The 12708-nt window shown below is 38.5% G+C and overlaps 1 protein-coding gene across 4 annotated transcripts in view; it reads right to left on the minus strand.

Annotated features, from left to right (window-relative positions):
- USP3 (ubiquitin specific peptidase 3) overlaps positions 1 to 12708 on the minus strand; it is a 101785-nt gene that overhangs the window by 52584 nt on the left and 36493 nt on the right. For 3 of the 4 annotated variants that reach the window (XM_015568546.1, XM_015568545.1, XM_015568547.1), the window contains exon 3: positions 7967 to 8098. In XM_015568546.1, coding sequence (XP_015424032.1) covers positions 7967 to 8098 — 132 coding nt within the window. Of the gene's footprint in view, positions 1 to 7966; positions 8099 to 11259; positions 11376 to 12708 lie in introns of all 4 variants that reach the window. The other variant, XM_006770801.2, reaches the window with a different exon arrangement.

The raw sequence follows: 12708 nt of genomic DNA on the forward strand, positions 1-12708 counted from the left end.
CCATATCATCTGTGAGTAAGGACAGTTTTACTTCTTTTCCAATTTGGACGCCTTTTATTTCTTCTTCTTGTCTGATCACTATGGCTAGCACTTCCAGTACATTATCAAACAGGAGTGGTGAAAGTTTCTGTGCTTAGGGGAAATGGGGATTTAGTTTTTGCCCACTGAGTATGATGTTGGCTGTAGGTTTTTCATATAAGGCTTTTATTATGTTGAGATATGATCCCTCTATTCCCACTTTGCTGAGAGTTTTTATCAAGAAAGGGTGTTGGATTTTGTCAAATGCTTTTTCTGCAACGATTGATATGATTATGTGATTTTTGTCTCTCAATTTGTTTATGCAATGTATCCCATTTATTGATTTGTGGGTATTGTACCATCCTTGCATCCCCAGAATAAATCCCACTTGGTCATGGTGTATGATCTTTCTAATGTAATGCTGGATTTGATTTGTTAGAATTTTGTTGAGGATTTTAGCATCTATGTTCATCAAGAATACTGGCCTGTAGTTCTCTTTTTTTGTGGTGTCTTTATCTGGTTTTGGAATTAGGGTAATGCTGGCTTCATAGAAAGAGCTTGGAAGTGTGCCTTCCTCTTGAATTTTTTGGAATAGTCTGAGGAGGATAGGTAATAGTTCTTCTTTGAATGCTTGGTAGAACTACCCTGTAAAGCCATCCAAACCAGGGCTTTTGCTTGCTGGAAGATTTTTTATTACTGCTTCAATTTCTTTAGTAGTTGTCAGCCTGTGCTCCCACAGTGGGGGTGCTGCTCAGCTGACTGACCTGACCCAGCAGCCCAGCAGCCTAGCGGCAGCTCAGTAATCCTGCAAGTCCAAGCTCTGGAGAATGGGCCAGGCACTGATGGACCAGTGCTGCGGGCATGATCCTGACAGCACTGCAAGCCTCCTGGAAGTTGCTCTCTAGCACTGCAGCCCCTTACAGTTCCTGCTTTGGCTGCTGCATCTTGACAGATATGCCTTCCCACTGCTTCCTGGGCCCAGGGCTGGTTGGTAGAAAGCATCTCATCTCTCAGGATTCCCAATCACATCAGGAATGATCTTGACATCGCGTTGCTGGGAACGAAGCCATTCCTGGATGCAAATGGGGGAGGGGGGCAGTGCTAAAGCTGAGCATGAAATCCCTCTGGGTCTTCAGCTGGTTGATGGACTCAGTGGTCTCATGGATTCTGATATCAAGGGAGGCAATCTCCTACTGATTGCTGGTAGAGGTCAGAAAATTGCTCATCTGAGCCTTGTGGGTTGTCCACCTCCAATGGCATAACAAGCTGTCTTCTTCTGGTAGGGTCCAACCTAAGGATATGGTTGATAACAATGGGTTCTGGGGGCTGGGTCTGGGGCACAAGCAGACATTTTCGGAATGGGTCCATCATGGTAGGTGGCATGCCAGATCGAAGGGGAGTAGCTATGCCAAATGGGGAACTCCAAGGGGTTCCACCTACAAGCCAGCCATGGACATCCAGGGGCCCCTCATACCTCCAGCTGGCCCTGGCCTCCTGAGCACTGGTCCTGGGTTGGTTTGCATAATACTAACTATTATTCTAGACACAAAGTAACAGATATAAAACTCCTCCATACTCATTAATTTGGTTTAAAATTAAGCATGATTGATTATTCTGAAAAATGGTAAATAAAGAAGGAGAGTCAGCATTTACCCTTTTTTTTTAATTTCAGAGAGAAAAGGAGAGGGAGAGAGAGATAGAAACATCGATGAGAGAGAACCACCCATCAGCTGCCCGCTGCATGCCCCCTACTGGGGACGGAGCCAGCAACCTGGGCATGTGCCACTAACCAGAATCAAACCCGGGACCCTTCAGTCTGCAGGTCAACACTATCCACAGTGCAACTGGCTAGGGCTACCCTGCTATTTTCATACGAACTATACCTCAGGGTAACCAAATAGATGCAAGAATAAAAGATTCTAAACTTGAGGGGTTTCTTTTTTTCCAGCAAAACAAAATAACATATAAGTTTATTTTTCTTACAAATAAAGTAACATGTTTTTCTTAAAACAAAAAACAAGAACACCATATTTTAACTAGGCAACACCTATTTTGTCAGAATGTAATTTGCTGCTAACCCACCTTACTTAAAAAAGTCTTCATAGTTGAAAGTATTACATATATCCCCTTTCCCCCCATTGACCCCTTCTAGCCCACCACCTATTTTTTTTATAAGAGGAATATTCATCAATAAGCATTAACTCAGCAAGTACAGAGACTTTAAGGAATGGCATCTCACCCGGCCAGTGTGGCTCAGGGGTTGAGCATCAACCTATGAACCAAGAGGTCATGGTTCAATTCCTCAATCAGGGCACATGCCTGGTTGCAGGCTCGATCCTCAATGTGGGGCACACAGGAGGCAGCCAAACAATGGAAGATATATATATATAAAAGAATGGCATCTCTTCCTAGTGAGTCAAATCTCAGAAATGCAGAAGACTCTCTAAACAAACATGGTCTTAGGTATGGAAACACAGAGATTGATAGGCCTTCTTTCTCTTCATGTCATCAAGACTGATAAAGGAAAGACCTGGTCAACAGCATTAAATAAAAATGATGACTTAATAAGGTAATGACTCATTCATGAATAAATATTAATAAACACATACTAATAAACTGGGCTAATTGTTATTGTAATATTTTACATTCTTTTTCATTTGTGAGAAAAGCAATTTTGTAAATGTTTTTAAGTCCTCCATATACTACATTTGGCTAAAAAAATTCTCAATACTATATTTTCTAACTTACAAATATTCTAAAACCAGATGGAAAATTTGGGGGAGCCAATATACCTAAATCAAAGATAAAAGCAAATATTGCCTCAACTTTTTGACCTCAAATCACTGAATAAGATGGGCTCCTCTGAACTGTATGTTCAATTTGGCAAATGGAGTCACTGCAGTTAGCTACAGAGCAAAACCAGCAGAGTGGGTATACAGGCAGCTATTAATGGGCCACCAGTGGTTTCTCCCACAGTCTCTGAGACACTGAGAGCCCAATAGTGGACTAGACCCTGACAGTTACTAGGCCAGCAGAGTAGTGATTACAGAGGTTGACAGATAAAAAATTCCAACAAGTTTTATCTATGACAATTATACTGGCAACTTACTATTTTAAATTTAAATGTTTGATTATGGGAAAGTTAAAATATATATAAAAATAGAACACTATAATGAACCCCATGTACCATCACTGAGTTTCAATAATTAGCCAATCATGTTTCATCTATACCTTCTACCCACTTACTGGTGCCCATATTATTCTGAAACAAGTTCTATATCATATCATTTCACCTGTAAATATCTCAATACTAGTGGCCCGGTGCACAGATTCGTGCCCACTGAAAGGAAATAAATTAGAAGAAATATTTTAATATTGCTATTCACCCTTTCTCTATAATAGAAGTGTCAGAGATGAAAGAAAATTAGTAAAATATACATGAAAATAATATATAAATTCATTAACAAATTAACAATAACATGATATAACAACAAAGACACATGAAAACAAAAAGATGTAAAAACGCCGAAACCGGTTTGGCTCAGTGGATGGGATGTAAAAACAACAAAAACATGATATAAAAACAACTGATAAAAAAATGACTGATAAATTGATTAAACTTATTCTAATATCTCCCTGTATACCACATTAAGAGTAAAAACACTTTCCGAGTGCTTGACTAATTTCCCTTGTGATGAAGTATTTACAACTTTAGCGTCATACGCTCCTCGAACTCGAGAGAAGGCAACAAATAACTCCATTTCGTTGGAGAAATTTAGGGACAGGCAAAACTGACATGTAACACCACATGTGTTACATTCCACCACAACTGTGTTCGCTAACTGCATCCTCATTTACCTCATTTTCGCTATGAAGGCAGTTCCTATCAGTACTGGTAGTACTTGTCGACTGTTCTTCATATTTTTTCTGTCGACGACGCCGGCTTCTTTCAGCTGCAAAGGTGCGTTTTGACAATCGTTGTTCTTCAGACATATTCTGTCGGCACCACTTTCTTTCGGCAGTGTCCTCCACAATTAGTCTGACAAGAGGTTTGTACTGTCTCTGTTCTGTGCCCCGCTGTGCTTAACAGAAGCATAGAGAGCGATGGGCACTGGAGCTGAGACTGGCTGCTGGCTCACAGAAACTGTAGTCGTTTTATCCACTGAATTATCGTCTTCAACTTAGAATCCTCAATGACATCAATGATTTCCTGCCATGGCTCCAGCGCCCCCTCCTCACATTCCATGAACAGGCCCGAGTCCGCCTTGTGTCCGCCAGGCTCCCGTGGTTGCCGCCGGCAACCTGACCCGGAGAAGGCGCCGTTGCCTTAAAGAGACCTTATGTTTAAGTGGTAAACACCACTGAAGCTTGACTCTTAGCACGGCCCAGTAGGAGCTGCCAAAGAGCAATGAGGTACTGTTGGCGCGAACCTAATAATAACCAAATAGTCCTCTTCCTGTACTTCCTAAACCTCCACACAATACTACTTCCGTTACCACTTCCGGTTCTTCCAAAGTATTGTGCTTCTCTGGGTCCCGGATAGTCCTAATCAAATCATAAACCTCTAGCGCTTTCTCTTCCATGATCCGTGGCTGCCGGTCAGCTCCCCGCTTCAAAAGGCCCGAGAGCCACAGGACCTGCTCAGCGTCCAGGAGAGCAGCCCCGACACCCGCTTCATCCTCACGCTCCGCTGTCCCTCGCGACTGTCCCACCGATTTATCAACTTCCTGGTTTCCAAACGGGCCGAGACCAACCTAAAAGTGTCCAGGGGAGCAGGGAATGGGCCTAGAGTTCTAATTTTAATCTGCTCCTGTTTGATACAATAATGCATACCACATACAGTTCCATTTGTATTGACTAAAGGAGAGAAGTTGGGGTGGGAAGAAAGAAACTATTACTTAGCGAACAAGAGAAATGAACACTAGCCCTTATGTGAAAATCTTGGGAAGATACTCATTGCTATTGAAAGTTTCACTTACCTCTAGCTCAGCTGATGTGACCTATCAAAGGAGTGGGTTTTGTCAAATCAAAATGATTCCTTTTGGTGTTTCTTTCCCTCTTCTCAAATAGTGACGCATTTTATGTTGTTCCCTTTGCTTAATATGTGCCTCTTCCAGATGCCCTGTTTTATATCAGAAATGAAGGGAGCTGCTCTGCAAGGGTCTCCCTCTTGAGAGGTAAATGAAATTAGCTCACATATGTCTGAGTTAGGTCTACTTTGGGAATAGTGTTCTGTGGCCCAAGATGATCACAGGGCACAGTATTACAGATTTGGTATAAACCTGCCCATTCTGGGAAGAAAGTAACATAATTCAATCTTTCTAATATATACTGCCTTTTCTGTACCAGACACTAAGTACTGTGGAAGATACAACGATCTGACATATGGTTCCTGCAGTCCCCAATGACATTTTCAAATATCTAACACACAGTAGGAAATTACAAGTATCCCAAGCACTATGAGTTTAGAAGTTACATCCAGCTACAGTTGGAGCTGAAAGGCGGGAATGGGGTCAGTTCAGTGACAATGTCATAAAGGGTTTGTAAAGATAGGACAGGGCAGGGACTCTTGGAAAGGAAAGGATAGAGAAATTGTACACCTCTACGCCGTTAGAGCATAGAGCAGATGGAAAAGAAGTTTTACCATTAGCTAAAGTAAAAATATTTGACTACAAGCACAATAATTAATAATCAAATAGGTTACACCTAATATATCAATATTTTACCTCTAAACCAAATCATTCAGTCTAACCACAAGAAATTTATGTACAAAGAAAACTTACAAATGGGAGTAGAATTACTAAAATGCCCTGGAAAATAACACATATACACATACCTCATGCAGAAAAAAGAAATATTTTTGTTTCCTAATCATAGCGAGGTGTGGGGAAAACGTTCATTTAAACTCCAGCTTCATCAATGTACAGCTATCACAGAGTTCTTTTAGGCCATCATTCTAATAATGATACAGGATGAATCTCTGGCATTTTGTTTTAAAACCCACAAATGAGACGGTAATGTGCCCAGCTGCAGCTCCCTTCCTGAATTTCAGAAGCTCTGGGTGTCGCACACATGCAGCTCTGTATCACTTCACACAAAAGACTGGAAACTGGCCAAGAAGCCTCTGTGTGGTATATATTCCCCAAGGTTTAAGAACTGTCATTTAATTACAATTAGCCATAAAACGACATGTACTTTTAGGACATTATCCCAATATAAAACAAATTCATTTCAAATTTATTTAACAAAGTTATTCCTCCAAAATGCAATATATAAAGACAGTAAAGTATATAACCTATATTTTAAAAGAGACATACAATTATAATTCCATTCCATTAAGATAATTCTTAAAATTTCCTCAATTCTTATTTCCTTATAATCTTACTAACAGTGAGAAAGCCCACCACACAGAGATTTAACTGTATTTGTAAACTTTTCCATAAGCAGTTCATGCACATTGCTAACTAAAAATCAAGATGAATGAATGTTTTAACATCTGGTACATGTAGGTTGACATGACCAACAACAATGAATGTGAGATAGATACCTCAAGAATGATCTTATTTTCTGCTGTCTTACAACCCTATAGAAACGCATGGTTCTATCAATTAGGTAGCTACATCATTCTAGTATGTAAGTTTTCTGGGGAAAAAATAAAGAAAACACTTCAACAGCTTGGCTAATACTTAACTTTCATAGAAAGGAGTGTTTTACAAGAGCAAATAATAAACTGAGCACTAGCCTTTGTGTGAAAAGCTTGGGGAGATTTTCATCTTTATTGAAATCTTCATCTACCTCTAGCTTCTCTTTCTCCCGTGGCTGGACATCTTCCACACAAAGGGTCACTGATATATTAGTGATCTGAATGACTGAACCTTAAGATGTTATATTCAACAGTCACAAGTTAATAATGTTAAGCCTGTCAAAATTTAAGACTTAGGAAGCCAACTGACCTTTTTTTCCTCCTTTTAATGGACACCTTTCTACAATACAACTATCAACTAAAGATGATGTAGAAAGGATTAGCACACAACTTCAGTAGAAAGTGTGAATTCAACATATTTGGAGTTTAAATTTCCACCCTGCCTAGTACCACTTCATATGACAGTCAAGGGCTATACGGGAAAAACAAACACACACAAAAACCTTCCAAAGAAATCCTTTAACTGGCCTTTCCCACTTCAATGTCAAAAACCTTTTGAATTGAGTAAACTGATTAAAGCAAGAATTGTTCATCATAATTTTCTAGCCAAGGAAAGAAATTTGTTTCACACCAAAGTTAAAATTGCAAAATACACTGACTTTCTAAGGATATGGATTGTTAAACATCACTGTAATCTAAATAACCTAGATCTAAGTAGTTCTAAAAAGAGACACTTAACTTTATTGTCACTTACATGAAAATCTCCCCCTAAAGGATTTGATATTTTAAAAAACAGCTACACATGAAATTTGTGACATTCATCTGCAGAGGAGTAGGAGAATGGAGCTGTTCTGGGAGAGGGGACACTGTCACAGTAGTTTTCCATACAAAGAAATTAAATTTTTAGGGATTATGTAACAAAATGTTAACTTGCACTGTAGAAACATGGTTTTGTATCATATTCTTCAATTAAAAACAAAATAAGGAAAAAAAGAATTGTAATGAACAAAAAAAGAAATAGACACTTTTCATTTTCCTAAAGATTATTGGGATAGCCAAGAACATAAGGTAGGAAAGAAGAGGGGTCCAGAAGTTGAAAGGAACAATGCAAAGTAAAAGCTAAGTGAATAGGATAGGCATTTCCTGATGGCTCCAGGCCCATGAGTGAATCCTAACAGAACTAAAAGGAGGTGCTGGCAGTAGCAACTGGCTTAGAGATTGGTGAGGAAGGGGAGCGAGGAAATGAAAAAACACTTGCACACTCATAGAAAGTATTATCATTTCCAGGAAAATATTAATACTTACCAGTATGTACTGTAGCTACTACAATCCATACACACTGTGTGCTGAGCTTTATCTTGTTTTTCTGATTTCTTATGGTTGGTTAAGGGTACTTGTGCGTCTTCATAATGCTTCTTTGCATGGCCATTCACATACCTTACAAAAACCAAATGAAAATTATTTTAATCTAAATATTGCTTTGGAAGTTAAAGTAGTAGGAGATGATGATAAAATTAAATGGTAAACAAACCAGAATAAGAAAAAATTCCTCCTTATAAGAGCATTCAATCATTTAGTTATTTATTAAGTTGAATACTTAAAATATGCTCCTTTTTCTGCAAATATGACAATCAACTTTTAATTACAGCAATATACAAAGTAATCAAAGGTTGACTATAGTCATAAATATTTTGTAACACTTTCCAACTCAGATTTAGTAAATCACTGTATTACAGAAAGCAGAATGAAACAGTTTGAAATAAGTGTTCATATGCACCCAAATTCATCTACACTTTCACCTAAATACTGTACAAGGCTGTAACTAACCACAACTATGAAGACCCTTATAAAACAAAACCTCCCAGTACCTAAAAAAGCAGCCAATTTGTAGAAGGCAAGGCCTAACTGAAAACTCTGAACCGTCAAAACAAATGTTGGTTAAATGGTACCAAAATAAACATGCTCAGAGTTAAGGTGACATTTTTGTCATGAGGCACCTTAATTGTACCAGGAGCAACACTTACCTTGTGGTAAGTAGGAAAGATCAACTTCAAGCCCAGCCTCTCCATCCCACAAAGCTGGAAGTGACAAAGGCACTACTAATCTCAACTCAAAATTTGATCATGTTGTTTTCCCATTTTTTCATTGAAGTAAACATAACCAACATTTGTATGTAGTACATGAGTCCTCTGTCCACAAAAGTGGATTAAAGTGAATTTTTAAATAAAATAATGGTTAAGAGTATAAACTCAAAAACTAGACTGCCTGAGTTCAAAAGTAGGCTTTGTCCACATGCTGTCCATATGAGTTTGGGTGAGTCATGTAACCTCTCTGTACTTATGTTTCTCATCTGTAAAATGGAGGCAACAGTGCTCAGAGCTCATACACCAAGCATGTCAAACTCATGGCCCACAACAAATATTTTTGCGGCCAAGCCAATATAACGGTATGTAAGAAATGTTTTAATAAAAATTTCGTAATTTTTACAATATCCTGTTAATAACGAACTACAATGTTCGCTAATGACTGATTACTATAATCGTGTTGCATTCATTTCCCTTATGTTCCTTACGCACAGGCGCACCATTTCTCTCCACTAATGCTAGCAGCAAATATTTTAGCAGCCGATTGTCACGTCATTAGTCTTGGGCTAACTTGTTTGGTGTGCGCAACTGGAAATACATCGCTTTCGGAGAACAAGAAAAATAGGTTTATTTGCATTACGCTTGTTAATTTGTACAGTTATTCAGTGTCTGGTAAGTTAATGTTCAAAAAAATATTACTTTTTATTAAAATGTCCTATTATTTTATGTTAACGATTACTCATTTATTTCAGCCCTTTGTATTCAGCATATCTCTATCAAAATAAACCTATGTTTCTATGAAAATTGAAGCTTTTGTTTTTTTATGGCCCACATAAACGTAAGCCTCATTTGGCCCGTGTTAGCCTTTGTGTTTGACATGCTTGTCATACACTGTTAAGTGATTAAATTAAATAATGCATGGCTCAGAATGCATGCATGAATAAGTATTAGTAATTATTTTATTCATGTTTTCCTTTATGTTTAACTACTATTTATTCAGAATCCAAACAGCATAATTATTTTAAAAGTGGTAATATTAAGCACATACTTTGAGATGACATATTGCACAGTTTAAGAAACACCCAATATTTAATTAAAAAGGTAAACACCAAGATGTAATATAGGCTTAAAAACTAACCAGCTCAATTTCTAATGTTTATATATATATTTATTCTGTGCCATGAAAAGAATAGCATTTATGAGTGCCTTTGAAATCAAAGAAAAGGTATTACTAACAGTAATAATAAAGGCATTACTACTTGAAGTCTTTGAAAACTGATTATTTGTACATTGTACATATGGTTCACCTGGCAACCATACTGTGGTCTCCAAAGAGACTAGACTAGAGGCCCGGTGCACGAATTTGTGCACCAGTGGGGTCCCTCGGGCTGGCCTGTGGGATCGAGCTGAAACCAGGTCTCTGACATCCCCCGAGGGGCCCCAGATTTCGAGAGGCCAAGGGACCTCACCAGTGTATGATCAGGGCTGGGGAGGAACTCAGGAAGTTGGCCAGCCAGGGAGGGACCACAGGAGGGCTCCAGGGCATGTCCAGCCCATCTCACTCAGTCCTGATTGGCTGGATCCCAGCAGCAAGTTAACCAACTGGTCAGAGCGTCTGCCCCCTGGTGGTCAGTGCACATCATAGCAAGAGGTTGAGTGGCCTTAGCATATCATTGGCATATTACACTTTGATGGGTTGAATGACTGACTGGTTGACCGGACACTTAGCATATTAGGCTTTTATTATATAGTACGTTTAAATGATTACTGTAAATGTCAGTGATAAAGTAAGAACTGTATTACTGCCAATATTAAGATTAGCAATGTTTTGGCTAATACTCAAATACATCAGTCAGATGTTAACAGTTTTGTATAAAAAAATGGCTAATATAAAAATAAGTATTTCCCTCAACTAGTTTTAGATTTTAACTAGACAATTTGGTCTAAAAAGGAAAATGTCAATATTTGTCACACATTTCTAACAACAAGCACAAAAATTTTTTAGATAACTTAAACGGGATGGTATTATGAAGGCCAATAAATATATAACTCAAATATGCTGATAAACTTGTTTCCTAGTTGAAAAATATTCAATTTAAGACTTCCCTACAGACAAGTGGTCCAAAATTATTATAATCAGAATCCGTGGCAATCAACACATAATAAAAGGGAATTAACCAATCAGCTATGTAAAATGAAAATCCAAATGCAGGCTACTCTCACCTGTTTAATCTACTTAATCATATTTTTCTGCAACTATATAAAATATTTAAATTTAAGATTGCTTGCAAATGGAAACAGACTACCTGCATAGTCTAGGAAATTTTCAATTTATTTTCTCAAAACCTGCTTAGAGAATTGTTTATTGCTTGCTATTAAGAACATTAATATCTCCAATTTTTTAGTTTGTCAGGTCTTTTTGTTGGCATATGACCTTCAAGATTTAGGTTGCAGAGCACTATGAGACAACTGGAGAACAGAACTATATAAATTTTATTGCATTATAATTCTCACCTCTCAAAATCTAGGAGAGGAATCTGTCTCTTCAAGTGCAGAATTTAAGTGCTTGTACATTTCTTCTGTTTTAAAAAAGTGTTATCTGTACAAAGTATTTTCAGGCTCCCCAAATCCTAGAGATTTCAAAACCACAACAGCCAAAATTAAGAAAGATATGCAGTTAACATTTTCCAAAGGTACTCTTAAGTGTACATGGAAAAAAAAATGCTAAATTTCAGGGTTCAAAATGTAAAAAATCAAGTTAACTGAACAAAGATGCTCTCTTCATGCAATGAGGGTTTTAAAATAACAATGGGGAAACAGTCCTAATAAATATGACACAGATTTCAGCCTGTGTGACTTAGTATAACTTCCCATCTCCTGCTGCTAAGCTTTTAACTTTGAAGCAAATTCAAAGTGGATTTTTTAAACTACAAGAACAATAGATATAAATGTGCCACTGCCAGACTAAAGGAACACAAAGGTTGATATTTGAGTTTGTGTCAAAAGAAAAGAGTTACTAAAGTATTTTAGTAACATCATTTTAAAACCAAGAACTGGGAGGAAATGCTCAGGCTTCAACCGGGATGGGGTGGGGGTGTGGAATTAGGTCCCTGGAAAACAAAAATATCTTAATGGAACAATGAAACATTTGATACATCTTAGAAATTAACTATGAACTCCACAGTGAGAACATTTCCAAGGGAATTCCTTTAGCTATAAATATTTTAGTGTTGCTTTTTCTTTCTTTTTTTTCTTCAGAAGAATAATGTAATACCTGGGATGTGAATCAAAAATCAGGAAATTAGGTGGAGATGGGGTAGGTAATAGGTGAAACAAACTGGGCCATGTGCTGATGATTGTTGAAGCTGGGTGATGAAAATATGGGGTTCAATTATACTATCTCTCTCCTTTTGCGTATGTTTAAATTCACCCTAATAAAAGGTTTAAAAAACAACCATGAGGTAAACTTTTATTTAAATACTAGAGGTCCGATGCACGAAATTAGTGCACGGGTAGGGTCCCTAGGCCTGGACAGAGATCAGGGTGGATCGGGCCCTTTCAGCTGCCAGCTGGGGCCTCCCTTCCCTGGCTGCCAGCTGGGGTCCACTTTCCCCAACTGTCAGCTGCCGGCAGGGGTCCCCCTTCCCTGGTGGCCAGCTGCTGGCTGGGGCCTACCTTTCCCAGCTGCCAACTGCTGGCCAGGGCCTTCCTTCCTTCTGCGCTGCCCCCTGGTGGTCAGTGTATGCCATAGCAAGCGATCGGTCTCCCGGTTGAACTCCCGTGGGGACAATTTGCATATTAGGCTTTTATATATAGAGATTTGAAAGTTCCCACATATCACCTTTTCAATCAAATATTACTAGGTTTAGGTTATCTTGATCATCAAATGAATTCTGAGTATCAATATAAAGGGTTTCCTCCCCTAGATTTTCCTTAGTTGTACCACTGGGTGGGGGGGGGGGG

Source organism: Myotis davidii, unplaced genomic scaffold (assembly GCF_000327345.1).
Source record: "Myotis davidii unplaced genomic scaffold, ASM32734v1 scaffold461, whole genome shotgun sequence".
Taxonomy (NCBI): domain Eukaryota; kingdom Metazoa; phylum Chordata; class Mammalia; order Chiroptera; family Vespertilionidae; genus Myotis; species Myotis davidii.